The sequence below is a fragment of the Prunus avium genome, chromosome 6, assembly GCF_965620075.1.
Source record: "Prunus avium chromosome 6, drPruAviu1.hap1.1, whole genome shotgun sequence".
NCBI classification, from domain to species: domain Eukaryota; kingdom Viridiplantae; phylum Streptophyta; class Magnoliopsida; order Rosales; family Rosaceae; genus Prunus; species Prunus avium.
Window position 1 is genome coordinate 26,489,619 of NC_142289.1, and position 25,897 is coordinate 26,515,515.

The 25,897-nt window shown below is 36.2% G+C and overlaps 2 protein-coding genes and 1 pseudogene across 4 annotated transcripts; 2 read left to right on the forward strand and 1 right to left on the reverse strand.

Moving 5' to 3' along the window:
* Nucleotides 1-9,854: 9,854 nt before the first annotated feature.
* On the forward strand, nucleotides 9,855-14,853 carry LOC110765050 (receptor protein kinase TMK1). 2 transcript variants are annotated; one of them, XM_021968097.2, is made up of 3 exons: nucleotides 9,855-12,684; nucleotides 14,000-14,523; nucleotides 14,690-14,853. In XM_021968097.2, the coding sequence occupies exons 1-2, from the start codon at nucleotides 10,269-10,271 to the stop codon at nucleotides 14,506-14,508; spliced, it is 2,925 nt and encodes a 974-aa protein (XP_021823789.1). In that variant the 5' UTR covers nucleotides 9,855-10,268; the 3' UTR covers nucleotides 14,509-14,523; nucleotides 14,690-14,853. The 2 variants fall into 2 exon arrangements, with proteins under 2 accessions (XP_021823789.1, XP_021823788.1); XM_021968096.2 differs by having other exon boundaries at nucleotides 9,856-12,684; nucleotides 14,610-14,853.
* Nucleotides 14,854-17,687: 2,834 nt separating this feature from the next.
* Nucleotides 17,688-20,868, forward strand: PDE247 (Tetratricopeptide repeat (TPR)-like superfamily protein). Of its 2 annotated transcripts, XM_021968093.2 has the most exons (4): nucleotides 17,688-19,318; nucleotides 19,404-19,541; nucleotides 19,628-19,741; nucleotides 20,348-20,868. In XM_021968093.2, the coding sequence occupies exon 1, from the start codon at nucleotides 17,732-17,734 to the stop codon at nucleotides 19,298-19,300; it is 1,569 nt and encodes a 522-aa protein (XP_021823785.2). In that variant the 5' UTR covers nucleotides 17,688-17,731; the 3' UTR covers nucleotides 19,301-19,318; nucleotides 19,404-19,541; nucleotides 19,628-19,741; nucleotides 20,348-20,868. The 2 variants fall into 2 exon arrangements, with proteins under 2 accessions (XP_021823785.2, XP_088111587.1); XM_088255461.1 differs by lacking the exon at nucleotides 19,628-19,741.
* Nucleotides 20,869-20,979: 111 nt separating this feature from the next.
* LOC110765048 (putative pentatricopeptide repeat-containing protein At3g11460, mitochondrial pseudogene) lies at nucleotides 20,980-22,710 on the reverse strand (annotated as a pseudogene).
* Nucleotides 22,711-25,897: the final 3,187 nt, after the last annotated feature.

Genomic DNA, 25,897 nt, shown 5'->3' on the forward strand with positions numbered 1-25,897 from the left:
GCTTATTGCTTCAATGTTTCTGTATGACCATCCCCAATTAGAGATGAAGGCCCTGTTATCTTGAAGAGTACACCTACATTCATACACAATTTTTTTTTTAAGTAAAAAAAAAACTGAAACTTGGCATGGCTGGAGCAGAAGATAAAAGTTCACACTTTTGTTAATACTTAGGAGCTACCAAGGGCCTTCCATATGACCCTTAGGTGATGTCCTATCTCTTAATCATTAGATGAGATTAACCAATTTGATCCAACGACTAACCAATTTGATCCAACAGTTAAGAGATAGGGCTTCATTTAAGGGCCATATATTAGATCCTCACTATAGAATGACAGTGAGGGTGTCATATATGGACTCCTCATGTGGACCTTCATATTAACCACAAGATCCTTTTATTAAACTTAAGTGAAGTTACTATTTAGATGAATCATGTGGCTAATATGAAGGTCTGCATCTATGACACCCTCGCCATAAAATGACTCTTATAGAGTGACTCAGTTACGCTATACACTTTTGAATTATCAAATCCTTAAGGCCCATATGTTTAGATTGATTTGGATTTGGGCATGTTTGGGTCCAGGTTTCTGAAGTGGATATGGATTTGAGGTCTAGATTGATTTATGTTTAGTTGTTGTTTGGGCTTAGCCCTCTTTGTTACCAGAAAAAAAAAAAAAAAAAAAAAAAAAAAAAAAGAAAAAAAAAAAGAAGTGGATATGGATTTGAATGAAAACCCACCGAGAATTTGATAAGTCAAAATGTGAGAATTTGAATGAACAAATAAAACTAGGAATTTGTGTGAATTTCAACCTCATTTATGTTTTACTCTCTCTCTCCTACTCTACAATTTCTTTCTCTGATCTCTCTTCTTCAAATTGTGGTGAAATTCTATCTTGATACGTGTTAATCTCACATCTTTAAATTAAATTTGAGAAATGAACCTAGAAGTAGAAGATGAATGAGTCTGCTCCAGCAACAGTCAAGGGGCACGTTTGCATTTTTCTGTGGCATCCTAATCTTCCAGGACTATGGATTTCTGCTTTTAGAATGAAAGCAAAACCATTGATATTTGTCGGCAGTCTTTATTGGTCCATGTCCTATTCTGAACCGAACACGATATTTTGTTAAATCCTAAGGCTCCATTTTGGATGAGATGACTTCATCAAATTTAAGGATTTAGATTCTATTAGAGATATTTAGTCATATACCCATTTTTAGAACTAAAACTATAAATAAACCCTATATCATTTAATTTCTATAAATAAATCCAAAAAATGACAGCTAGTCCTATTGAACTTAATTTTGATTATTAAATTACTTTGATGCCCTATTGAGTGTTTTGGGATTTTTTATGAGGTTTTGGGGTTGAGTTTGTTTTAAGAAATTAATGACAGTTTTGTAATTTAAAAGAAATTAAAAACCTTTTTGTTATATTGTAAATGGGCTTTGGGTGTGTTTCTAAAGTCCATTTCATATATGGTATTTTTATAATTTGAACTCCTATATTGGGTATAATAGTGAATCTTCCATTATATTACAGGGTTAAATTATAAAATTACGTTCGTATAATTTATGTATGTCAAGATTTGAATAAGGAAATGAAGAAACAAATGGATTCCAAATGATTCCTTGTATATGTTCATTTCAAATTCATTTCAAATATATTACATCTTGTGATTCAAATACATATAATTTAACGTTTTGTGACAAATTTAGCATTGTTATCAAATTCAAATCCGTTCTTTCAAATACCTCCATTCAAAAGAGGCTCCTGAAGGCAGTTAGTCGACTTCTGAGATGTGTCTATTGATATTTTTGCCATCCTTATTTTTTTGGGGGGGGACAAACTAAGATGTTACTATAGGCGGGCCTCTATTGACAAAACTTGGATAAGCTAATGGGCCCGAGCATCAAGTCGTGAGGCACATGTTTTTGTCGGCAAATGGAAACTCAATAGGTACAAGACGCAAATCCCTTTCCACTCATTGTCACTTCTGTTCCTACCATGTGTATGTATAGCCGAGCCATGTTATGTTGTATTAATATTACATCCAAAAGTAACAAAGTAGGCACAACAGAACTCCCTACATCTAAACTATAGAAGGCACATCACTTTAGTGCTTTCGAATTCCAAAATATATTGGGATTTCAAGTTTAGATTTCATACAATTTAATTTCATATTGACCTAAATATAATTTAATGACCAACATACATAAACAAGTTATGCCATAAAGGGTAACAACATCCAAGTACTAGAGAATATAAGAGTTTTTAAGCGTTCAATATGGTTGTGGATGTTTAAAAATTTGGACTAGTTTCCGAAATTTTCCCAAAATTTCTGAAATATATAAGTTCCGAGTTTTCCAAATTGGAATGGATATTGACATTCCTAAATTTTTTTGAACGAAATTGGAATAGAATTTTCATTCCGAATTTTTTTGGATTGGAATTGGAATCTCCTGATTCCTATCTGATCCGTTTGAAAATCAGCCCTAACTCTGGTAAACGTAGCCCTAGCCTAAACCAAAATTTTGTTCTATTTATTTTCATGCCATAATTTGTTTCATATTTTTTTGAGTCACTACATTTTTTTTCCTTTAATTTCTTTTTCATACAATCGATATCAGGAGAGGAGTGATTTGAATATAAGACATCAGATCCAAAAATAACTGCTCTTAACCACTTGAATTACAAGCCTCTTACTTTTTATGTAAAAAAAACTTTGTTTCAAAGTCTATTTTGCCCATTTTGGGAACTACAAATAAACCCTAAATTTTAGATATTTTAGACCGATGAATTTATGATCTTCCAAAATGGAAGCAAAATTGAACTTAAATTCTTCGTAGATGCATGTGCCATGTGTAAGCAAGGGCGGATCTACATTTGGCCTGGAGTGGGCTCCAACCCAGTGCTGATTTTGTTGTTGTAGTCAGTGGCGGAAACACCTAAGGACTAGGGTGGGCCTAGGCCCTCTCTCATATTTTTACTCATATGTGTTGCTATATGTTTGCTTCTTGGAGTAAAAACTCTAATTTTTTTCTCCTTCTCTTCCTCTTTTGATTAACTTAAGCTTTGTGAATTCCTCTCTCCCCCATTTTACATGTCTAAGTAGGGCATCTTAATATTGGGATTTATGAATATTTTTTGTATTTCTTCTCTCTGTTGAAGTATAAATTATTAAATTTTGAGTCTTTAATAGTGTAGATGATGAGATTAATATTCAACCATGTTAAAATATGAAATTCAGAACAATTATGATTGTAATAAATGAATAAATTATTAATCAATATGAAATGAAATTATTAACTTATTAATCCGGTTAGCGCTGGAGGGCTCATATTCGAATTATTTTTAAAATGCTTGTGAATGGCCCCCTCTAATGTGAAATTCTAGCTCCGCCACTGGTTGTAGTCTTAGTGGTTTAAGCCAAATATAGGTTAAGTGAATAATAGTCTAGCCCTCTATTTAAAATAAGCCCAGCTCTCTATGTAGAAATAAGCCCACTCTTGAAGCATGTAGGAAATGGTAAACATGCAATCCATAACCAATATAAATTTGATTAAAAGCAAACATCAGAATTTTTCTTCTAGCCATCGAAAACGCCATATTTGAACCTTTAGAGCCTAGAAGAAATAGATCTTCCCCTCTTAAAACTTGTACCAACCTATCTTCAGTGGGTTCTTCAATCTTGGTAAGTTTTTCTCTTTTTTTATTCAATTTCCAATTTTAATTGTTGTTGTTAAGTTTTTATGATTTAGGGTTTGGGTGAAAACTTTTGGGAATTGTTATATATGTTTTATTTTTGCAACTTGAATTATTAATTAGTATATATGATTTTTGGTGTCTAGTATTTCTTGTAAGGATATCATGTCACATGATGATAATAGACCAACAAAGAAAGGAAAAACTATTTATTCATTCTTCTAAAAAAAATGATAACGATAACAATGATACACCTTTTGCATATGATGTTGATACTTCAATTCCTAAGGAACTTACTCAACTCTGATATCAAGTAGTTGAACAATGTGTTTGATTTGATATTTATTTATATTTTGTACTTCTTTGTGTTATATTTGCTCGTAATGTGGCCTTGTTTGATTTATAAAATTTTATTTATATTTTTGTTTCAAAAGAAAAATGGCTTATAATATATCTCTTGTAAAAAAATAAAATTTAGCCTACCCTTATAAAAATCCTTAGGTCCTCCATTGTGTATAGGTGAAATGTCCACGAATGTGTTTCGGTCTTATAAGCATCTATACTAAGAACATCGCGTAGGTGTGGCAAGCAACACTTATTGTTGGCTAGAATATTGTACATTAGGCTTGCCATGAGATCAGGGCAAGATATATCCCTGCAAGTTCAAAAATTGTTGTATAGTATTGAAATATGAATGCGACCTTCTACATTTAGTTTTCGTGTACTCGCATTTCACAATATCTAAATCATTTAAATAATCTAACTGTTTAAGTCATGACACATTACCAATGTAAGTATTTATTTATTTATTTATTATATTAGAAAAATTGTTTAAATAAAAAATTATAACACAAACTAAAAAACCACTACCCTTCTCCACCAAAATTTGAGGGGGAGGGAAATTTGGGGTGAGGTAAGGGAGGGTGGGGAAAGGGGGCTGGTAAGAACACATACAAATTAAACTAATCGATCTACTTATAACCTTAAGTATTATATGAAAGATCAAAATGGATTGGTATATTATTTCAGTAATTAACCTCTCCACTCACCGCCCTTCTCAATGTACTCAATTGACCAAAAAAAAAAACATATAACCTATAGTATTTTGATTTGTATTGACACCCTGCTTATATTATGGTTCGAGGGGGCATAGATTTGTGGTTTTCAACGCAAGAGACTAACGTTGAGCGTCTGTTTAGTTTCTTTTTATTTTATTTTATTTTTCAGATATATATAGGCTATAAATAGAAAAGGCTGTATCACATCGGGATGTCTATTCGTTTTCCGCCCCCAATGAGATGGAGAATTAGTAACCCTCCCATTTATACTGCACCTTTTGGCCCTTCATCTTTCTGAATCGAGGCCCGGCCCGGCTCGCGTCGTTCCAACAACCGGTGGGGAGCACCTCAGTATACGATCGCGCACAGTAACTGGGAGTCCCTATTACACCTAAGGTCAACTTCAACTCACCAAACCAAGGTTCATCTCGTGTAGTGATTGTGGACTTATACAAGGATATTGAGTAGACGGCTGATGTATCAAACTCGACTCTATCTTTCGTAGCATGCATTCCCATCCGTGTCGCAACTGGATTCGATAAGCTACGTGTTCGGTGCACGGAGAACTGCCTTCGGTCCCCCAAACTAACTTACTTGTGGCAACCTTCCAGCCGCCCAACGACCTATAACGCTAGTCACTACTCCCACTGGGGCTAGGAAGTAAGCCTCACAACCCAAAGCGGCGAAGAACAAATAGAATTTGCTACAAAAGCCGGCTAACGGGGGTATTCCTGCGTATGAGAACATAGTAATAGAGAAGGTAATAGCCGAAATAGGATTCGTTTTGACACGGGTTTGCCGTAATGCTAAAACTATGGCGAATGAAACAAGTGAAGTGTACTGTTCTTTTGACATAGTGAACTAATTTAAAAACTCTGGTTTCTGGCCGATACGATCCGAAAATTTCCAATTTTGGCAACTACAAATCAACTCCAACATCCGAAAATTCTGAAAAAAGTTGGATTGGAATTGGAATGTATCTCGAAATTTTGAAAATTTTTGAATTCTGAAATATATTGGGATTTGAAGCTTAGATTTCATACAATTTAATTTCATATTGAGCTAAATATAATTTAGAGTGCTGCTATTTCCACCCCCTTGTCCTATTTCCCCACCCACCTTATCTTCCCACCCACCATATAAATTTAAAAAAAATAAAATTTTATCTTTCCACCCACCATTATTCCTAAAACACCCTTAAATTATTAAAGTAAACTAATAATAAAATAACATTGATTTAAAAAAAATATATTAGCAACCACAACCAACAAAAAAAGAGACCACACGAAAGAATGGATTAAAAAAAAACAGAGGAAACGAGGAACATAGATTCATTTAACTGCTGCCACCAAATCCAACAAAATGAAAAAATGTTGTTTTATTTTTATTTTAGTTTATTGTTTTATTTGAAATGCTTTAAAAAAGTTTTTTTCTTAGGTCCTTAGACGTCATTTTACAAAGGGATAAATTTATCTTTAAAATTTTGAAAATAAAGTGGGTGGGAAAATAGGACAGGTGGGTGGAAATAGCAGCACTCATAATTTAATGACCAATATACATAGCCAAGTTATTCCATAAAGGATAACAACATCCAATATACTCTTGTAAACGTAGCCCTAGCCTAAACCACAATTTTGTCCTATTTATTTTCATGCCATAACTCTTTTCATATATTTTTTTTGAGTCACTACATTTTTTTCCTTTAATTTCTTTTTCATACGATCGATATCAAGAGAGGAGTGATTCGAATATAGGACATCATATGCAAAAGTAACTATTCTTAACCACTCAAATTACAAGCCTCTTGCTTTTTATGTTAAAAAAACTGTTTCAAAATCTATTTTGCCCATTTTGGAACCTACAAATAAACCCTAAATTTGAGATATTTTAGACCAATGAATTTATGATCTTTCAAAATGGAAGCAAAATTGAAGTCGAACTCCTTGTAGATGCATGTGCCATGTGTAGGTGAAATGTCCACGAATGTGTTTCAGTCGGATAAGCATCAATGGCCTCATTATGGCAAGCAACACTTACTGTTGGCTAGAATATTGTACATTAGGCTTGCCTTGAGATCAGGGCAAGATATATCCCTGCAGGTTCAGAAATTGTTTTATAGTATAGAAATATTTCTATATAATATAATTCGTTCACGTGTTATAATTCGTTCGAGTGGATGGTAAAATTAAAATTTCTTATTTTTAAGGTCTAGTATCAATAAATATTTACTTATATTATAACACGTAGTCATACTCTAATATCGCACCATAATTACTTGCTCTAATTAGTGTTTAGGGCCCTTGTTGAAACGGTCAAAAGAAATCTATCTCCAGTCCCCACAAATTCCCTTTTTTGGGATATGATTTCTTAATACAGAAAACAAAGGGTGAGTAGGTCCAGTGCTTAATTGTATCGAGCAAGATTAACTCTTTAAGTATGCTGTGTTCTCCATGCTTGTCAACCAAATGACAAATCTATCCCACTAAGATCAACTGAAACTTACAATTGTATCTTACAAAACTGCATGCCTTTTGCTTTTATGTCTAGAGATGGTGCATGTTACCCACTCTTCCTACAGTAATCAATTACTTTCTGATTTCTTGATAATTCTTCCAAGCTCTTCAGTCACGCAAGCTTTTTTTATTCTTTATTCTTTTTAATTTTCTGTTTGCTTTTCAAATAATTTTTTTATAGTGTTGATGGGAGTTTATTGAGGTATATTAGTTAAGATTATGTTTAAGGGGATTATGAAAGATTTAGAAAATTTATGGATTTGTTTAGAGAGCATGAAATTAAAGATTAAGCATAAAAGTTTTGATATAAGTGATTGTCTAAACTACTCTAAATTAATATAATTTACAAAAAGTGAAATTTAAATTTGGATGCGAGATGCGCTCTCAATGCTCTAACCAATTGACCTGCAAATAGAAAACCATTACATAACACCATCACAACAAACCAATTTTAAGATGATAAAAAATAAATAAAAAACAACGAGGAAAAAGAAATTAAGGTGCCAAAAAGAAACTAAAACTAAAACAAGACATAAAGGCTAATAACAACAACATCATCATCATAAAAATTGAGAATCTACTCATGTCTCGTTTCAATATGCAGATTCTTTGATAAAGAAACTAATAATACTTATAATTGGTTTAGTTGGTCTGCTTGACCTATTCATTCGCTTATTCACAACATCCAATATCTTTGCCAATTGTTTCCATCCAATATAATTGGTTCCAGTGATCTACCTGTGCATAAGAGCGAACAAATAAACGAAAACAACAACTTTACCAAAGAACAATTGAGTGATTTGCAGCAACCTCCGTCAAAGATGATCTAGAATCAAATTTAAAGAACATGAGCGGCGTTAGGGAGCGGATTTCGAGAGTAGGATTTGATTGAGAACATAGACTAAAAAGGGTGATGAAGAACTTCAATCTAACCATGACTGAAAAGACACCACCACAATGAGTTTTTTTTATTTAAAACGCTCCAGTGGACTTATTCACTAACTTAAAAGGAAAAGACGAGAAGAGAGGAGGGGCAATGACGCTTCTTTTTCCTCCCCCCCTCTATGTAATTTTCCTTTAAGACTCACAGAGGAAGAGAGCGGCTAGAATTTAGGAAAAATTCTCTTCTAGTTAATAATTACGCAATGCAAGGACTTCTAAAAAATTTTGAGACAAATTCTACGACTACAACTCATATTATTTCCTTACTACTATAGGGACAGTTGTGTACGTATGTCGACACAACTTTCCTTTTGTTGTACCACATCATCATCATCAAGATGTGGACTTCCAAAAGGTTCTAATGAGCTGTCATAATAAGCTTAACACACTTCTACCACTCACATCCTCTCATATAGTTATCACTTCTTGTTGAGGCAGTTCGAGAATACTTTTGTTCATAAGCGTTATTGTTGAAAACGATGTTGTTAAAAATATAATCTAATTTTAAATTAGTAATTGAAGTGATTTTTGAAAGAAAAAAAAAAGACACTTTTGTTTTTACCATTTATATGTACTTTTAAGTTTGCGCACAAATATTCTTAGAAGAATTTTTACTATTTTAAGCCATTTTAGAAACACAGTCAAATGCGTGAATTAGTTTCTATGTCTTTTTTAAGAGAGGATAAGAAATGAAACTTCATAAATTCATTTATCATGTTTGGTAATACTGAAAAAGTAACCATAAATACCATTTTATTTTCTTGCTCAAATTTAATTTGCGTAGGAATAGGAAATAAAATTTGTTTAAGTTTTCAATTATATCCCTAATTTAGAAAAAGAACACTTTATGTGATTTGTTTAATTTTAATGAGGGCATCATTTTGAAAAAGATTGACTCCTTAAAATTGAGGAGGAGCTCATTTTCAAAGCAAATGAGATTTTGACACTTGGTAATTTCCAAAACAAAGATTAAAATAATTTCGAAAAAAGAAAAAGTTAAATGAAATTAACAAGTATCAAAATCCCATTTGTTTTAAGAAGAAGCTCCTCATTAGTTTTAAGGAGTCAAGATTTGCTCATTTTTTCATGGAAAACGAAAATGAAACCCGAGCTAGATGGAGCGTTTCATAGAGGACTTTTTCTGAAACATGAACTTACCGTAGATGAGAAAGTAAAGATTTGTCATTCCTAAGTTCATTTTCCCGCCAATCAAATGCGACCTTTCCAGGGGAAAATCGTAAGAAACAATGATGGCAATACGAAACACCAGGATTCCTAATCCTATAGGATATTATTCTATTTCTTCCGAGGAAGTACAAAGAATGTGTGGAAATCTCCAAATCCGTAATTAGCGGAGGCTCCCTGAAGCCGCCATCGGAGCGGTAATTCGGTGTGGTACTCAACAAATCACTTGTTTGGCTTTTGGGTTCCCATTATAATTATTTAAATATTTTTTATTAATAACTTATTAATATCTTGCCTCCCACGGGTAATATACAATTGTGGGAATTAAAGAGGATTTCTTTCTTTCTTTCTTCTTTCACTCCCTGCTGACACGTGGATGATACTTGTCACTCTCACCTTAGCCAACCTCATCTCGGGCAAAAGAGTCAGTTCACTGGTTGCAACTGTAGAGAAATTACAGACAACAAACACACTGGAACAGAGAAAAGGGTTAAAGGAAGCGAGCAAAAGAGAGAGAAAGAGAGAGAGAGAGAAAGTCATGGACCTCGTGGTTCAGCATTAGGTAAATGCCTCCAAAAAAGTATGAGATTATCTCTCTTCATTTTCTCAGCTTTGAATTCTCATCTGGGTCGTTGCCATTTTCCCCAAAGCCTTCCATTTTCTTGCCCAACTTCCTGACTCTTACAAAATGGAGTGACTCACTTGCATTTCAGGTTCTGTTTTCTTTTCCATTAACTTTTTCTCTGCATTTCTGAATCTGGGTTTTGGTTATTAGTCTTTTTTGGGGATTGGTGTTGAAATTTTTGTGGTTTTTGGAGTGCATTGGGGTTTGTTATTGTTGCTGTAGTTGATTGGTTATAGGGAGTGGCTATGGAGGGAGGGTGGAGATGGAGGCTATGCAATTTTCTGGTTTTGTGTCTGTTCATGGTGGCTTATGGTATCACTTTCCCTGGTGACCTGAAAATTCTGAATGATTTCAGAAAAGGGTTGGAGAATTCAGAGCTTCTCAATTGGCCAGAAAATGGGGATGACCCTTGTGGCCCTCCTTCATGGCCTCATGTGTTCTGTAGTGGAGACAGAGTCGCACAGATTCAAGTTCAGAATATGGGCCTCAAAGGACCTCTGCCTCAGAACTTCAACCAGCTCTCTAAGCTCTACAACCTTGGCCTGCAAAGGAACAACTTCAATGGGAAATTGCCCACTTTTAGTGGCTTATCTGAACTGGAATATGCTTATTTGGATCAGAACCTGTTTGATACAATCCCTTCTGATTTCTTCAATGGACTTAGCAGTCTCAGGGTTTTGGCTCTGGATCACATTCCATTGAATGCCTCTACTGGATGGTCTCTTCCTAATGAGTTAGCAAAATCAGTTCAATTACAAAATATTTCGTTGATTGAATGTAATTTGGTTGGACCATTGCCTGAATTCTTAGGCGGATTGCCGTCTCTCACGGTGCTACAACTTTCCTTTAATAAATTAACTGGTGAGATACCCCCGAGTTTCGGACAGTCTTTGGTGCAGATTTTGTGGTTGAATAATCAAGATGGTGGCATGACTGGTCCAATTGATGTAATTGCATCAATGCCATCATTGTCACAGGTTTGGCTGCATGGAAACCAATTCACAGGAACAATCCCAGAGAACATTGGGAATCTTTCTTCTCTTAAGGAACTCAACCTCAATGGTAACCATCTTGTTGGTCTGATTCCGCAGGCATTGGCTGATATGGAGCTTGACAAATTGGACCTGGGAAATAACCAGCTCATGGGTTCAATACCGAAGTTTAAGTCTGGTAATGTTACTTATAATTCTAATTCATTTTGTCAACCTGATCCTGGGGTTCAATGTGCCCCAGAAGTTACTGCACTTCTGGATTTTCTTGGTGATTTGAATTATCCATCAAGTCTTGCATCTGAGTGGTCTGGTAATAACCCCTGTGAGGGGCGATGGTTGGGATTGAGTTGCAATCCACAGTCCGAGGTTTCTGTCATCAATTTGCCTAGGCACAAGTTAAATGGTACCCTGAGTCCTGCACTTGCAAAGTTGGATTCTCTGGTCGATGTAAGACTTCCAGGCAACAACATAACTGGTAAAGTTCCTACTAACTTTACTGAGTTGACATCTTTGAGATTATTGGATATAACTGGAAACAATATTGAGCCTCCATTACCAAAATTTCGTGATAGCCTGAAGGTCATCGCCGAGGGAAATCCTCTTTTAGTTGGTAATCAGACTGCACAACCTCCTTTATCTACTAGAAGCCCACCTCCAGACAACAGTTTGCAACCTCCATCAGATAGTCCATCATCAGATAGTGGAAAACCACCAAAATCCCCATTATCACAGAGTCCACCTTCGCCAATTACTCATCCAGACCAGAATCCATCTGGTGCTATCCAAGTGGATGTTCAACCCCAAAGTTCCAAAAGACCCAAACCAGTTATTATCGTTGCTGGAATTGCAGTTGTTGGTGTTGTGGCTTTTCTGTTGATTTGTCTGTCTATATACTGCTGTAAGAAAAGGAAAAACATCTTGGAGGCTCCTGCTTCCGTTGTGATTCACCCGAGAGATCCATCTGATCCAGAAAATTTGTATAAGATTGCAGTTGCAAGTAACACCACTCGAAGCTTGTCAACTAAAACTAGGACTACTGTCAGTCACAACAGTGGTGGAACGGAAAACTCTCATATGATTGAGGCTGGGAACCTTGTCATTTCTGTTCAAGTTCTTCGAAAGGTGACCAAAAATTTTGCACCCGAAAATGAGCTAGGCCGTGGCGGATTTGGAACTGTTTACAAGGGTGAACTAGAAGATGGGACACAATTAGCCGTTAAGAGAATGGAGGGTGGGGTAATCAGTAGCAAAGCATTGGATGAATTTGAGGCAGAAATTGCTGTTCTATCCAAGGTCCGTCATCGGCATTTAGTTTCTCTTTTGGGGTACTCCATTGAAGGCAATGAAAGGCTTCTTGTCTATGAGTATATGTCTCAAGGTGCTCTTAGCCGGCATCTTTTCCATTGGAAGAGCCTCAACCTGAAACCTTTATCTTGGACAAGGAGACTCACAATTGTATTGGATGTTGCAAGAGCGATGGAGTACCTACATAATTTAGCCCGCCAGACCTTCATACACCGAGATCTCAAATCTTCTAATATTCTTCTGGGTGATGACTTTCATGCAAAAGTTTCGGATTTTGGGTTGGTGAAACTTGCTCCTGATGGAGAGAAGTCTATTGCCACTAAGCTTGCAGGGACATTTGGATACCTTGCACCTGAATATGCAGGTAAAATTTTCTTTTCATTCCCCTCTCAGATTTTGTTCTTGCAATAAATTCAGAAATAAGTTCATCTGCTAAAGCATGCAAAAGAATAGACTCAAAACACTAATGTGACTATTATATTGAAATCTTATCTGGTTTACAAATTCACTTAATACAGTACTTCATGACTAGCTAGAATTTTCATGTTTCGTACTCTTAGGTACCCTTTCTTAACTTAAACAGAAAAATAAGGTATATACTTCTGTCACAGTTCTTTAAGTTCTTATGATTTGCGAATACTTACCAGTTGTGATTATAAATTTGTTGGTTGAATTAGGTCTCATATTTTGGAGAGCACGCACTTCTAGAAACAGTAGTCACAAAATGTAAAAAATGTAAAAAAATGAATTACAATATTTCAATAGCGGACTTGAGGAATGCATGAGGAAAAAATGAATTTGTTTCCCCCTACAGTAAAAACGAGATTGATAACTGGCTCAGAACACTTGGTCTGTCTTTTTTTGGGTGAATGTGGTACCAACCTTTGAACCCAAGACCACTAGGAGTTAATGCAAGCGCACTTAACCACAAGGGCAGGTTGAAGGCCAGTCACTTGGTCTGTCTTTAACTCAGTTACCATAGGGTAATTTAGAATTTGCATCTGAAAGAGAAAGATTGTCAGCCGTAGTAAATAAATCTGTATCTGAAATCCCTTATCTTTTCTTCTTATTTTGTGATAATGAAAATGCGATAATGAAAGATTGTTTGCCATTAGAAAGGCTTTAAAATGCAATATCTATTCTTCTTATTTTGCGATAATGAAAATGCTTGGTGCCCTAATACCATAAAGCACACGTCTTGTGGATTGTCCTGTACATGTGAAACATGTCTATAGCTGCTGTAAATACCAATAAATTCCTTTACTTTTTAACCTCAATGAGAGCAAAACTGCCTCCGATTAAGCCCCACGGTGATGAATAATCTACAAGTCAAACTCCATACTGTATCTCTTAGTTCTATAAAGGTGTGTTCGGTCAAAGATCAGAAGGCAATATTAATAGATGTTTCTATTATGTCGTTGAAAAAAGGGCAGATAAATAGTTCTTATCATTACAGGAATATGTTATATAACTTATAATTAATAACTATAGAGTTCACTTGGTATGAGCCTACTGTATCTTACTTTAGTTAAAACTACCAGTAGTTTCCTTGAACACAACTGGTGGGAATTTATGGAATACTCTACTTATGTTTCAATTTTCTAAAGTATTCAACTTGTTATCTACCTGTACATCTGATCTGCCTAAATATCTTACTAAGTCATGATAATTGGTTTCAGTAATGGGGAAAATCACAACAAAGGCAGATGTGTTCAGCTTTGGGGTGGTGCTAATGGAACTTTTGACTGGATTAATGGCACTTGATGAGAACCGGCCAGAGGAAAGCCGATACTTGGCTGAGTGGTTTTGGCGGATCAAGTCAAGCAAGGAGAAACTTATGGCTGCAATTGATCCAGCCCTTGAAGTTAATGAAGAAACTTTTGAGAGCATCTCCATAATAACTGAACTGGCTGGCCATTGCACAGCGAGGGAACCAAGCCATCGGCCTGATATGGGCCATGCAGTGAACGTGTTGTCCCTACTTGTTGAAAAGTGGAAACCAGTTGAAGACGAATCAGATTGTCTTTCTGGGATTGATTATAACCAACCTCTGCCCCAAATGTTAAAGGTTTGGCAGGAAGCAGAAAGCAGAGGGATCAGCTATACTAGCCTTGCGGACAGCAAGGGCAGTATTCCTGCAAGGCCTAATGGATTTGCAGAGTCCTTTACTTCTGCTGATGGTCGATGAGGAAAGCTATAATTGGTAAGTCGAGAAACTATTGGCTATTGTTACATTATCCTCAAATAAATGGCTTATTTTTCTCAATAGATCTATTTTCTACCATATAGGATATGATATTAAGGATTTCCCCTTCGTTCGTGCATACAAGCCAATCTAGTACTCACAGACGCTTCATCGGTATTTTCAGGATTTGTTACCTGAGCTGTAAGAATTGTCTGGCACATCAATGTAGATAGAGCATAGTTGATTCAAAAAATTTGTTTGTCATTTCTTGACCTATGGATGTGTTTTCACTTTATATACATGTTACTTTGTAAAGAATTCATTGCATTCTCATTTTAAAGAATCTCACTATATTATCTATGCACACACAAGCGCATATATTGTTCTCTTCTTGCTTGTTGCAAAATGAGGGCAGAGCTAGACAGTTCGGCAATTTTAACCTTCCTACCTAAACTCCGATCCTGTTCCGACAATTTCCGGGAATTTTTAAGTGGGAAATTTACTTGTTCAGAAGAGTCAGGTATTTACCACGTAATCATAATCAACATTATCATTTAAAGAACCTGTAGAAGCCCCGAAACGTGCTGTTTTTTTTAATCCTGGTTCATTAGTTATATATTCATGAGCCAACCCAGTATAAAAATTAAACTGTATAATATACCTAAAAGCAAATCGAATAGTTCTTATTAATTGATGTAGTCACCCTAATGGCTTTGTAAAATTTCGATCCAATTTCATCCTTTTGTTTAAGCGATTGAATGAATTTTCTTCTGTGCTATTGAACACAGGTGTTGCTGATAAAAACTCTTTTGAACAAAGACAACTCATACAAGGCACTCTCAAACATGTGATCAGTTTAGAGTAATTTTTTTTTGTTTACAACGGTTTTGAAAAATCAAAAGAAGAAACAATGTACTTGTTAGACAATAGAGGAATCATGGTTCCACACTTTAATAATTCAAGTTTTATTTATTTATTTATAAAAAATGATATATTAAAATGTCACATAGTGTTATTCGTAGGCAGTAAATTTATACTATAATATCGTATCAAGAAATGTACATATAATTACTTTATTATAATATGAGTAGACGGCAAATTTATACTGTAGAATGTTGTATCAAGAAATATATATATTCACTAATAACATCACGTGTCGGTGTTACGGTCATCAACGATGGTCGAAATCAAATCTGTCATCTAATAGTGAGATACCATACCACTGACCACAGAAATTTAACAGCTGGTTGGTTGGTATGGGTTCTATATATAGGAAACGCCTTGAATTTTCAACCCCTGAATTAGAAGTTGAGTTGGGTGGCATGCACAGAAATAGGCGGCAGCTGGGAAGGTCCACTTTCCAGTCTCATGGTTAATATTTTTGCTTGGTATTTATTGCTGCAGTTTCTTGTTTGCTTTTAATTCCCTAATCAGCCCAAACTTTTAATACGAAAATAACCACGCAGACCTTGCTGGTGGCACTTCCTTGTAATCACAACCACCACGAGTTAACATTAGAGCAATTTTCTAGAAGTGCTTGTATTAGAAAAATATCAAATTATTATTATTAAAATTTAAAGTGCTTTCTAGAAAAACACTTTTCTTGAAGGTGACCAAGAAGCATTTTAAATTTTTCTGTCGCAAAAATCGCACCAATTGCACTCTTAGTGCCCGTTTGAAATTGCTTATTTGGGGTGATAAGTGATTTTTTTTAAAATTTGGGAAGTCCAACTAGTTTGGCAAACTATGAGAAAATCACTTATTATTAAAAATTGCTGTGAGAAAAAGCTATAAAGGAAAACAGCTAATGAGATGCTTTCATTTTCTAATTATGCAGGAATCAATTTTGAAGAGGCACTGAATTTAATGATTATACGGGAAACATTTTCTGATTATGCGGGAATCAGTACCAACAACACTTTTAACAAAAAGTTTACAAAACACCAAACTGCTTTATATCATAGCTGATTTCTCTCACAGCAAATCTGACAGTGATTATTTTCACAGCATATCACTGCCAAACTGGCCCTTAGGGCTAGCCTTGTTCTGAGAGAAAATATTTGGGGGCCGTTTGTTATACAGGCTTGGCTTGGCCTGACTTGGACTAAATTTAGTATCATGTTTGTTTCATCTAATTATAGTTTTAGATGAGATTGCTAACACCGGCCCCGCCAAAAACACTTTCTTAGGAGGGAACTACTAAATTCATGTGGAAAGGAAGAATTAACTAGTCCAATGCTCACCAATATATAAGATGCATATTATATTGTAATAATAATAACATATATTATTATTATTATTATTATTATATTATATTATACTTACATACACATATACGATAATGTACATATATACATATATATAATATATGTATATATGTAATATATATTATTTATTATTTATTATATATATACATACAGAGATATACACCTATATACACATATATTATATATGTATAATATATATATATATATATATATATATATATATGTATATATATATATTATATGTATGTATACAGTCCCCTTGAGAGATCCCTCAAATAATTTTATTTGATACCATACGATTTTTTTTTTCCAACGATCCAAACCGTCTATTTTTTAAGTCTACATTCATAGATCATCCTTACAAAAAATTAGACAAATTGGAAACCGTTTCGACATCCAATTGTATCATACAAAATCGAGAACACGGTGCTTCAAGAAAATACTAAAATTTCAATAACACAATTGAGTGGTCAAATGATATCAGATTCAAGTGATTTTTAGTAGAGATGATCTTTGAATGATTATCTAAAACATAGACGGTTTGGATTAGTGAAATACAATGCGGAGTGGGTCTTACAAAAGTGTCCCTTAAATATGCTAATTTGAGGAATCTCTCAATGGAAGCTCTCTGTATATATAATAAAAATATATATATATATATATAGTCTTAGTCCAAGCATACACCAAACGCAAGATAAGTGTTATTCAACCTAATCCTAGCCAAGCCAAGCCAAGCTAAGACAGTTCCTAAGTGTAGTACATGTCAAAAAAATCCTATGTAACAAATGAGCCCTATCTAGGACTTGATAGAATAATTTATTAAAATTTATTTAACGATTACATTAGAAATACAAAATTCATTAAAAGTTTTAGTTAACTTATTGAAAAATGGGGTTTGAACAGAGGGGTCCTTTTATAACGGCAAGCGCTTCCTATTTCCAGTAACGGTATTTTAAACAATGAGTCTTCCCGCGTACACAGCAACCCCAATCCAACTCTTTCAGCTTCCCAAACAACCACCACTTCTTCACCCACTTCCAAACCCATCCCACTCCACCTCTCCCAATCCAACCCATCACAAGAAACACTCTGTCTATCCGGATAAAAAGACCCAAAAGCCCATAGACCGCACTGTTTCATGGACCTCCTCCATATCCCACCGCTGCCGAAATGGTCAATTGGCTGAAGCTGTTGCGCATTTTATCCAAATGAGACGAGCCGCCGTCGAGCCAAACCATATCACATTCGTTACGCTTTTCTCCGGCTGTGCCCATTTTCCATCGAAGGGTGTGTTGTTTGGGGCTTCGCTGCACGCTTATGCCCGGAAACTCGGCTTGGATACAAATAATGTGATGGTGGGCACGGCGGTGATTGATATGTACGCAAAGTGTGGTGGGGTGGATTTTTCTAGGCTTGTTTTTGATGGGCTGTATGTGAAGAATTCAATGTCTTGGAATACGATGATTGATGGGTATATGAAAAATGGCAAGGTTGACGATGCGGTCAAGCTGTTTGAACAAATGCCACAGAGAGATGCGGTTTCTTGGACTGTTTTGATTGGTGGGTTTGTCAAGAAAGGTCAGTTTGAGCAAGCGTTGGAGTGGTTTCGGGAGATGCAGCTCTCGGGTGTGGAACCAGACTATGTAACCTTAATTGCTGTAATTGCTGCTTGTGCTGATTTGGGAACGCTTGGATTAGGCTTGTGGATAAATCGGTTTATTATGAAGCAAGATTTTAGAGACAATATTAGGATAAGTAACTCGTTGATCGATATGTATTCTCGATGTGGTTGTATTGGTTTTGCTCGTCAAGTCTTTGAGAGCATGCCCAAAAGGACATTGGTATCATGGAACTCGATGATTGTGGGCTTTGCAGTTAATGGGCATGCAGAGGAAGCTCTCGAGTTCTTCAACCTCATGCAGAAGGAGGGGTTCAAGCCAGACGGGGTCAGCTTCACTGGAGCTCTGACTGCGTGCAGCCATGCCGGTTTAGTCAACGAGGGGCTCCATTACTTTGATAACATGAAGAGAATTCATAGAATAACCCCAAGAATTGAGCATTATGGGTGTGTAGTTGATCTGTATAGCCGTGCAGGGATGTTGGAAGATGCCCTGAATGTAATCGAAAACATGCCAATGAAGCCAAATGAAGTTGTGGTGGGTTCTTTGCTAGCTGCATGTAGAGCCAATGGGAATATCAATTTAGCTGAAAGATTAATGAAGTACCTCTATGAGTTGGATCCAGGTGTGGATTCCAACTATGTGCTTTTGGCCAATATATATGCAGCGGATGGTAGGTGGGATGGTGCAAGTAGAGTTAGGAATACCATGAAGGCCCTCGGAATACAAAAGACGCCGGGGTTTAGTTCAGTTGAGATCGACTGTGACATTCATGAATTTGTAGCCGGTGATAAATCCCATGTTGACGCAGAGCATATATATTCAACCCTTGAGCTTCTCTCTTTTGAGCTCAAATTATGTGGGTATGTTCCAAAAACAATTCTGAGGGAATCATACGAGTTTGACTGATACTTGGGTTATCTGAAGGTACAATTCATTTTTGTAACTACTTGCCCTTCATTTTCTTGCCTAACTTCTTGACTCTTACAAAATGGATTGACTTGCATTTTAGGTTCTTGGAAGGAAGCAGAAAGCAGAGGGATCAGCTATACTTAGCCTTCAGGACAGCAAGGGCAGTATTCCTGCAAGGCCTAATGGATTTTCGGAGTCTCTTACTTTTGCTGATGGTCGATGAGGAAAGCTTTAATTGGTAAGTCAAGAGAAACTATTGGCTATTGTGGCATTATCCTCAAATAAATTGCTTATTTTCTCAATAGATGTATTTCTACCATATAGGATATCCAGCGGGTACTACCATATAGGATATGATATTCCTTTCGATTGTGCATATGTGCCAATCTCATACACACAGACGCTTCATCAGTATTATCAGGAGCTGTTACTTGAGCTGTAAGAATTGTCTGGCACATCAATGTTGATAGACGATAGTTGATTGAAATATTATTATTATTTTTGTTATTTCATGACCTATGGATGTGTTTTCACGTTATATACATGTTACTTTGTAAAGAATTAATTGCATTCTCATGTTAAAACATCTCACTATATTATCTATGCACACACAAGCGCATAATTTGCTTATAATATGACTTATTGATTGTTGCAAAATGAGGGCAGAGCTAGACAGTTCAACAATTTTAACCTTCCTACCTAAACTTTGATTGTGTTCCAAAAAATTTTCCAGGAATTATTAAGTGGGAAATTTACTTGTTTAGAATCAGAAGTCAGGTATTTACCATGTAGTCATAATCAACATCATCATTTAAACAACCTGTAGAAGCCCTCAAGCATGCTGTTTTTGATCCTTGCTCGTTAGTTATATATTCATGAGCCAGCCTAGCACATAAAAATTAAACTGGATAATATACCTATATGCAAATTGAATAGTTTTTATTAATTGATGTAGTCACCCTAATAGCTTTGTAAAATTTCAATCCAATTTTATCCTTTTATGTAAGCATTTGAATGAATTTTCTTCTGTGATATTGAACACAGGTGTTGATGATAACATGAAGAGAATTCACAGAATAACCCTGAGAGTCGAGCATTAGGAGTGCATAGATGATATGTTTAGCTGTGCAGGGATGTTGGAAGTGCCTTGAAAGTAATTGAAAACATGCCAACGAAGCCAAATGAAGTTGTGGTGTGTTTTTTGCTAGCTGCATGTAGAACCAATGGGAATATCGGTTTAGCTGAAAGATTAATGAAGTACCTCTATGAGTTAGATCCTGGTGTTGATTCCATCTATGTGCTCTTGGTCAATATATATGCAACGGATAGTACTAAAAGATACTGGGATTTAGTTCAGTTGAGATTGACTGTAACATTCATGAATTCGTGGCTGGTGATAAATCTCATGTCGACGCAGAGCATATATATTCAACCCTAGAGTTTATCTCTTTTGAGCTCAAATTATGTGGGTATGTTCCAGGGGATTTTGCGAGGGAATCATATGAGTTTGATTGAGATATATGACTACTTGTGAAGCTCCAAAATATATATATTTGTCTATATCATTCATATTTGGGCTGTGAAATAAAACCATCACTCATATGCTCCAAAATTAGCATACCATGAAATTTTCCTAGCTTTTATAAACTTGCAAACTTTTATCCGCTGTTGGTATATATATATATATCCAAAAATTTATTGTAAACTCTGCGCTTACAACTTTACCTTTAATAATCTCTTTTTAAAATTGCTGCTGTATACCAAGTCGTCAACTTCTAATTTTCTTACTCTTCTCAATGAGCTATCGTAGAGCATGTTATCCCCAAATCTTCTTGGTGAACAATTAGCAAATCACTGGGAAAGTCAGACGTTTGATGGCTTTTCTCTTTCAGTCTGAGAAGGGTAGAACGGAAAAATTCTTATGTCCTTGTGCGGTTTGCAGTCTCTAGCATTTCTGCCCGCTGTCATCAACCTATGCTTTTGCATAAGGTAACATGCCCTAACAATGGTACAAAGAGCATATCCATCAATCTTTTCCATCTGTTCCCTGCATATTCCTAGGCTAAGAACTCCCCAGTAACTAGAAACTAACTAACCCCCTGAGGAATACACTGTACACAGGCTTTTTACCAACAAATTTCAGTTCTGACAGATTTGAGAAAGCAAACTTAGCATCATGAGCAACCGAACTCACTGCCGGCCTTTTGCAAGCACTTCACTGTAAATGCCTCAAAGAGATGCTACACCAAGTCGCCTTTCATAGAGCATCTCTTCCACTCTCTCAGCTACCTCTACCTTCCCATGAATCCTACAAGCACCCAACAACGCGCCCCATAATGCCGCATCTGGTTCCACTGTCATCCCCAAAACCAACTCCTCTGCCTCCTCCACCCGTCCCACCCTGCCTAACATATCCACCATACATGTATAATGCTCCAACCTGGGCTTCACCCCAAACCTCTGCTCCATCATTCCAAAATACTCCCTCCCCTTCTCTGTGAACCCGCCATGACTACACGCTGTCAAAATCGTAGTGAATGTCACTGCATCCGGCCTCTCTCCTGCCTCCACCATCCTATCAAACAATTCAAATACCTCACCAAACACTCCATGCATTCCATACCCAGCCAAAATTGCTGACCAAGAAATCTCATTTCTTATGAGCATTCCGTCAAACACTTTACGCGCACCAACCAAGTCACCACACTTGGCATACATGCTGATCAACGCATTCAAGTTCGCCAAATCTAAGGCAAACCCATTCACGAATATGGCTCCATGTACTTGCTTCCCAAGCCTCAATGCCAATAACCCAGCACAAGATTTGAGAACCACAGGCAAGGTATGGCGGTCAAAGGCTTTAATGGCAGCAAGCATGCGGATAAAAATGGACAGAGATTGAGAGAACAAACCTTGGGACGAATGGGCTCGAATGAGGGTGTTGAAGATGAAGGTCGATTGGCGATTGCAGAAGGAGAAGAGGAGGTTGGCCTGGTTCAGTTGGGCACAGGAGGCATAGGAGAAAACGAGCTTGGTTCGAATGAAGTCGTGGCGGGAAATGCAGAGTCTTATGGTTTTAGCGTGGAGCTGTTTGACGGTTTGGAGATTCTTAGACAAAGAGCAGGCTTCGAGTAGATTGGCGTAGAATGGTATGAGGCCGCGAGGAGGAGGCATGGCCATGCCTGGCTATTTAACGAAAGAGCTGGCCATGCGCATCATCAGCAGCAGCAGCCATGGCTTCAACTTAACCCAATTATCTGTGGTCGGGGGTGCTGCGGGAGAGTTGGGTCAAAATTGGATGGAGGAGAAAGGAAGAGAGAGAGAGAGAGAGATCAGAGAGGGTGAGTGGGAGGCGGAAGAGGAAGGAGGGAGAGGGGAAGGGGGAGGGTGAGGAGTTGTAGCCTTTTTTCCATTTATTATTTATTATTTTAAAATTTTAAAATTCTATTTTTTTCAAAAATCTAGGTGGTGTTAATTAACCTTGCTAAAGTTTGGGCTTAATGAATTTTTTAAAATTTTTCTTCAGCCACAAAAAAGCATTGGCACAATCGTTACCCACTATTTATCATTTCTTTTTTAATTCAAAGAACAAACCTTCAGTTGATGAGCAAAGGAAATGTGAGCTGTTGAGGATGATTTTTTTTTTTGGCCAAAGTTGAGGAAGATTAGGCATTGAACCCATAGTTGCTGAATATAAGTTTCAATAACAGAAATTAATTTTGTTTGGTATAAGGATGTGGCCAGCCGTACATGAAAGAACGGCTTTTGGCCCTTAAAACAAACAAACAAAAACCTTCCTAAAGCTACTGCAAACTCTTTTGAATCCAAGGGGTTTCCTCTGTATTCATTTTCTCTTGCCCCCGCCCCCCTCCCTCCCCGTAATGTTGTGGAGAGTTTCCCCCCAATTTTTGGCTAGGATTTTGCTCCCTTGCCTTTTGGCAAGCTTTTGTGTTCCTCCCTAGGCTTTTAGGTCATCTCCAGCCATGGGCTATATCCCAAATATAGCTCTAAATTAATACAAAATCCATCTCCAACCATGGGCTAAATAAAATTTTGGCAAAATTTGGAGGGCCACATTTGGCCCTTTAGCCCTCCAACCGGGCTAAATGTAGCCCAGCTTTGGCCTAGGGCAAATTCATAGTGGACCCCACCATGTGTTTTTCAATCACCAAATATTGAAGCACTCCCCCACTTGCCTTATTAAAAGCTGGATATATATAGAGTTTTAAAAGCTGCTTGAATGTTTCTTGTTGGCAATGACCGTTGGAATCCATACCTATCCACACCCTTTAAAAAAAATAAATAATAATAAATAAATAAATGTGGTCAGTTTTTGCCATCTTTTCAAGTGTTGTTTAAAAAAATAATAAAAGAGTCTTTGTTCATAACCGTTGAACTCAAACATTGAATCCCATCCTTATTATTATTATTATTATTTTTATAAAAATTCTTATTCTTAGTACGTGTCATATATGGAATATTGTCTCTAGTTGTGGAATGTATGAGTGTTTAATTAAATTAAACAATATATAGTTGTGGAAAATAGTAGTTTAATTAAATTAAAAAATATATAATTGTGGAATGTATGAGTGTTGTACCATAGTTTTTCTCAAAATAATAAAATATGAAGGACCATAAAATATAGCCCTACATGGCTGGAGATGGAAAAATTTAGCCCTGCACTATTCTTTAAAAAATTAATATTTTGGGGAGCTAAATTTTTAGCCCTGGACTACATTTAGCCCTATGACTGGAGATGGCCTTAGGGGATGTTTCTTAGCCTTTTGGGCTAATCTTGCTTGATCTTGGTAGATCTCCACTTTTGCCCTCTTGTTGTATGTGCTATTGAAATTTAAGGGTTTGGTGGTAGCTTTTCTAAGATCTTTTCCATGGAGGTGGAGTTGATGGATCTAGTGGGATCTACTCCCTTGGTGTTGCGGGATCGTGAGGGGTTGCTGGAGATACTGTGACTTCTGAAAGTCAATGGGGAATTTGAGTGGTAATTGCTCTTTCACTTTTTGGTGTTTCCAATCTCAAGTATGCTTTATAGTTGGTTATCCACACGATCTCTATTCAGCACTGGTTCTTGAGTTCTGATCCTGTCATCTTCAACTCTAAGTGAGTTGGGGTTTAATTACATATGGAGTTTGCTCATTATTCTTGCATTGGTTGTTTTTTTATTGGTTTTATTTCTACTTCTTGTCTGCAAGAACCCTCCTTTGGGAGCAGTGTTCTTCTTATGTAATCTTGTATCTGTCTTCATTTCAATGAATCTACTCTATTTGCCAAAAAAACAAACAAACAAAATTTTGGGGGCTTTCCTCGATAGTCTAAATTAATGGTCATTCAAAATAAACAAAGTTCCCAACCCAACCATTTACATAATGTTTATACAATAACTAATCAAGCGCATGCGACAATGGACACACCATGAAAGGAAGCTAGCACCACCAGACACGATATCTATCTTGCCAAAAGGAAAGAGCCACGTCATTCAGCCCCAAACACCAAAAAAAAAAACTTATTTATAATGGGGATAGCACTATTTTGCTTTCTCCGACCAATAAAATAATGACATATAAATAGGGCACTCGTCCTTATACAAGTACTAGTAAATTTGCACATGTACTCTTACTATGGGAAAGAAAAAACCACAACACACACGCGAAGAGGTTTCAAACCCCTGCCATTCCACTCCTCCAACGCCTTAACAACTATTTTGTTGATGTTTTTGTGTTAATAAGCTAAACTATTTATATTTATAGTTTTTTTTTTTCGAGCTGTTTTTGAAAGAATTAGATTTTCAGATGAGCATGTGACATTTCCTTTTCAACTACTTACCACCTTTCCACAAAAGTACTCTTACTAATCTTCACAGTACACTTACCCTACACATAGAGATGATGAAGACAATTTCCTCTATGTAGGTTCTAAGTCACTCATATATCTTATTATGCAATGTATAAAGTGTAAAATGTTGTAGTTTATCATTATAAATAAATGATTATGGCGTGTTTAACCTTCTTTCATTAATGTGTTTGTCAACTCGCTATACAATCAACTTAAATCAGTTAAACCCATCATGCAATGGATGCCCTTCTTATTTTTTGTGATAAACTAATAGATAATTGACTAAATAAACATCCTCCAAAGTTTCAATAAACATTTCCAAGTTTTTCTTACAATTTATGTGGTTTTAATTCAATTTTTACCGATATCGATAGTTTCTTGATATTTCCATAGAAATTTCTGTATTTTTGGACCACTGATATTTCCGAAACCATCGATATTTAGACCTTGGTACTAACTTGAGAATTGGAGTGCCTTTGGTTGGTACCACATCGGTGCTAAGGTTCTTACCGATCTTATCCCTTAACGAAGGACACATGCGCCCGAAGGCAAGCCCACTCTAAGTTGAGTCTATTTTCATATATTAACACATAACAAAAAGCTCAATCTAAAACAAATTAGAACACGATCGAACAAAATTGAATTACGCCCAAACAACAACAAAATCCCTAAATCATAGAAACCCTATGAGAGGGTACGTAGATTCAAACTTGACAAGATTGGTTATCTTTTCCTTTTTTCTTT

Bases quoted from the DNA above. Each gene is read 5' to 3' on its own strand.
- LOC110765050 (XM_021968097.2), top strand. From the start codon at position 10,269: ATGGAGGGAGGGTGGAGATGGAGGCTATGCAATTTTCTGGTTTTGTGT. The intron at 12,685-13,999 runs GTAAAATTTTCT...AATTGGTTTCAG, and splicing joins CCTTGCACCTGAATATGCAG to TAATGGGGAAAATCACAACA.
- PDE247 (XM_021968093.2), top strand. From the start codon at position 17,732: ATGAGTCTTCCCGCGTACACAGCAACCCCAATCCAACTCTTTCAGCTT.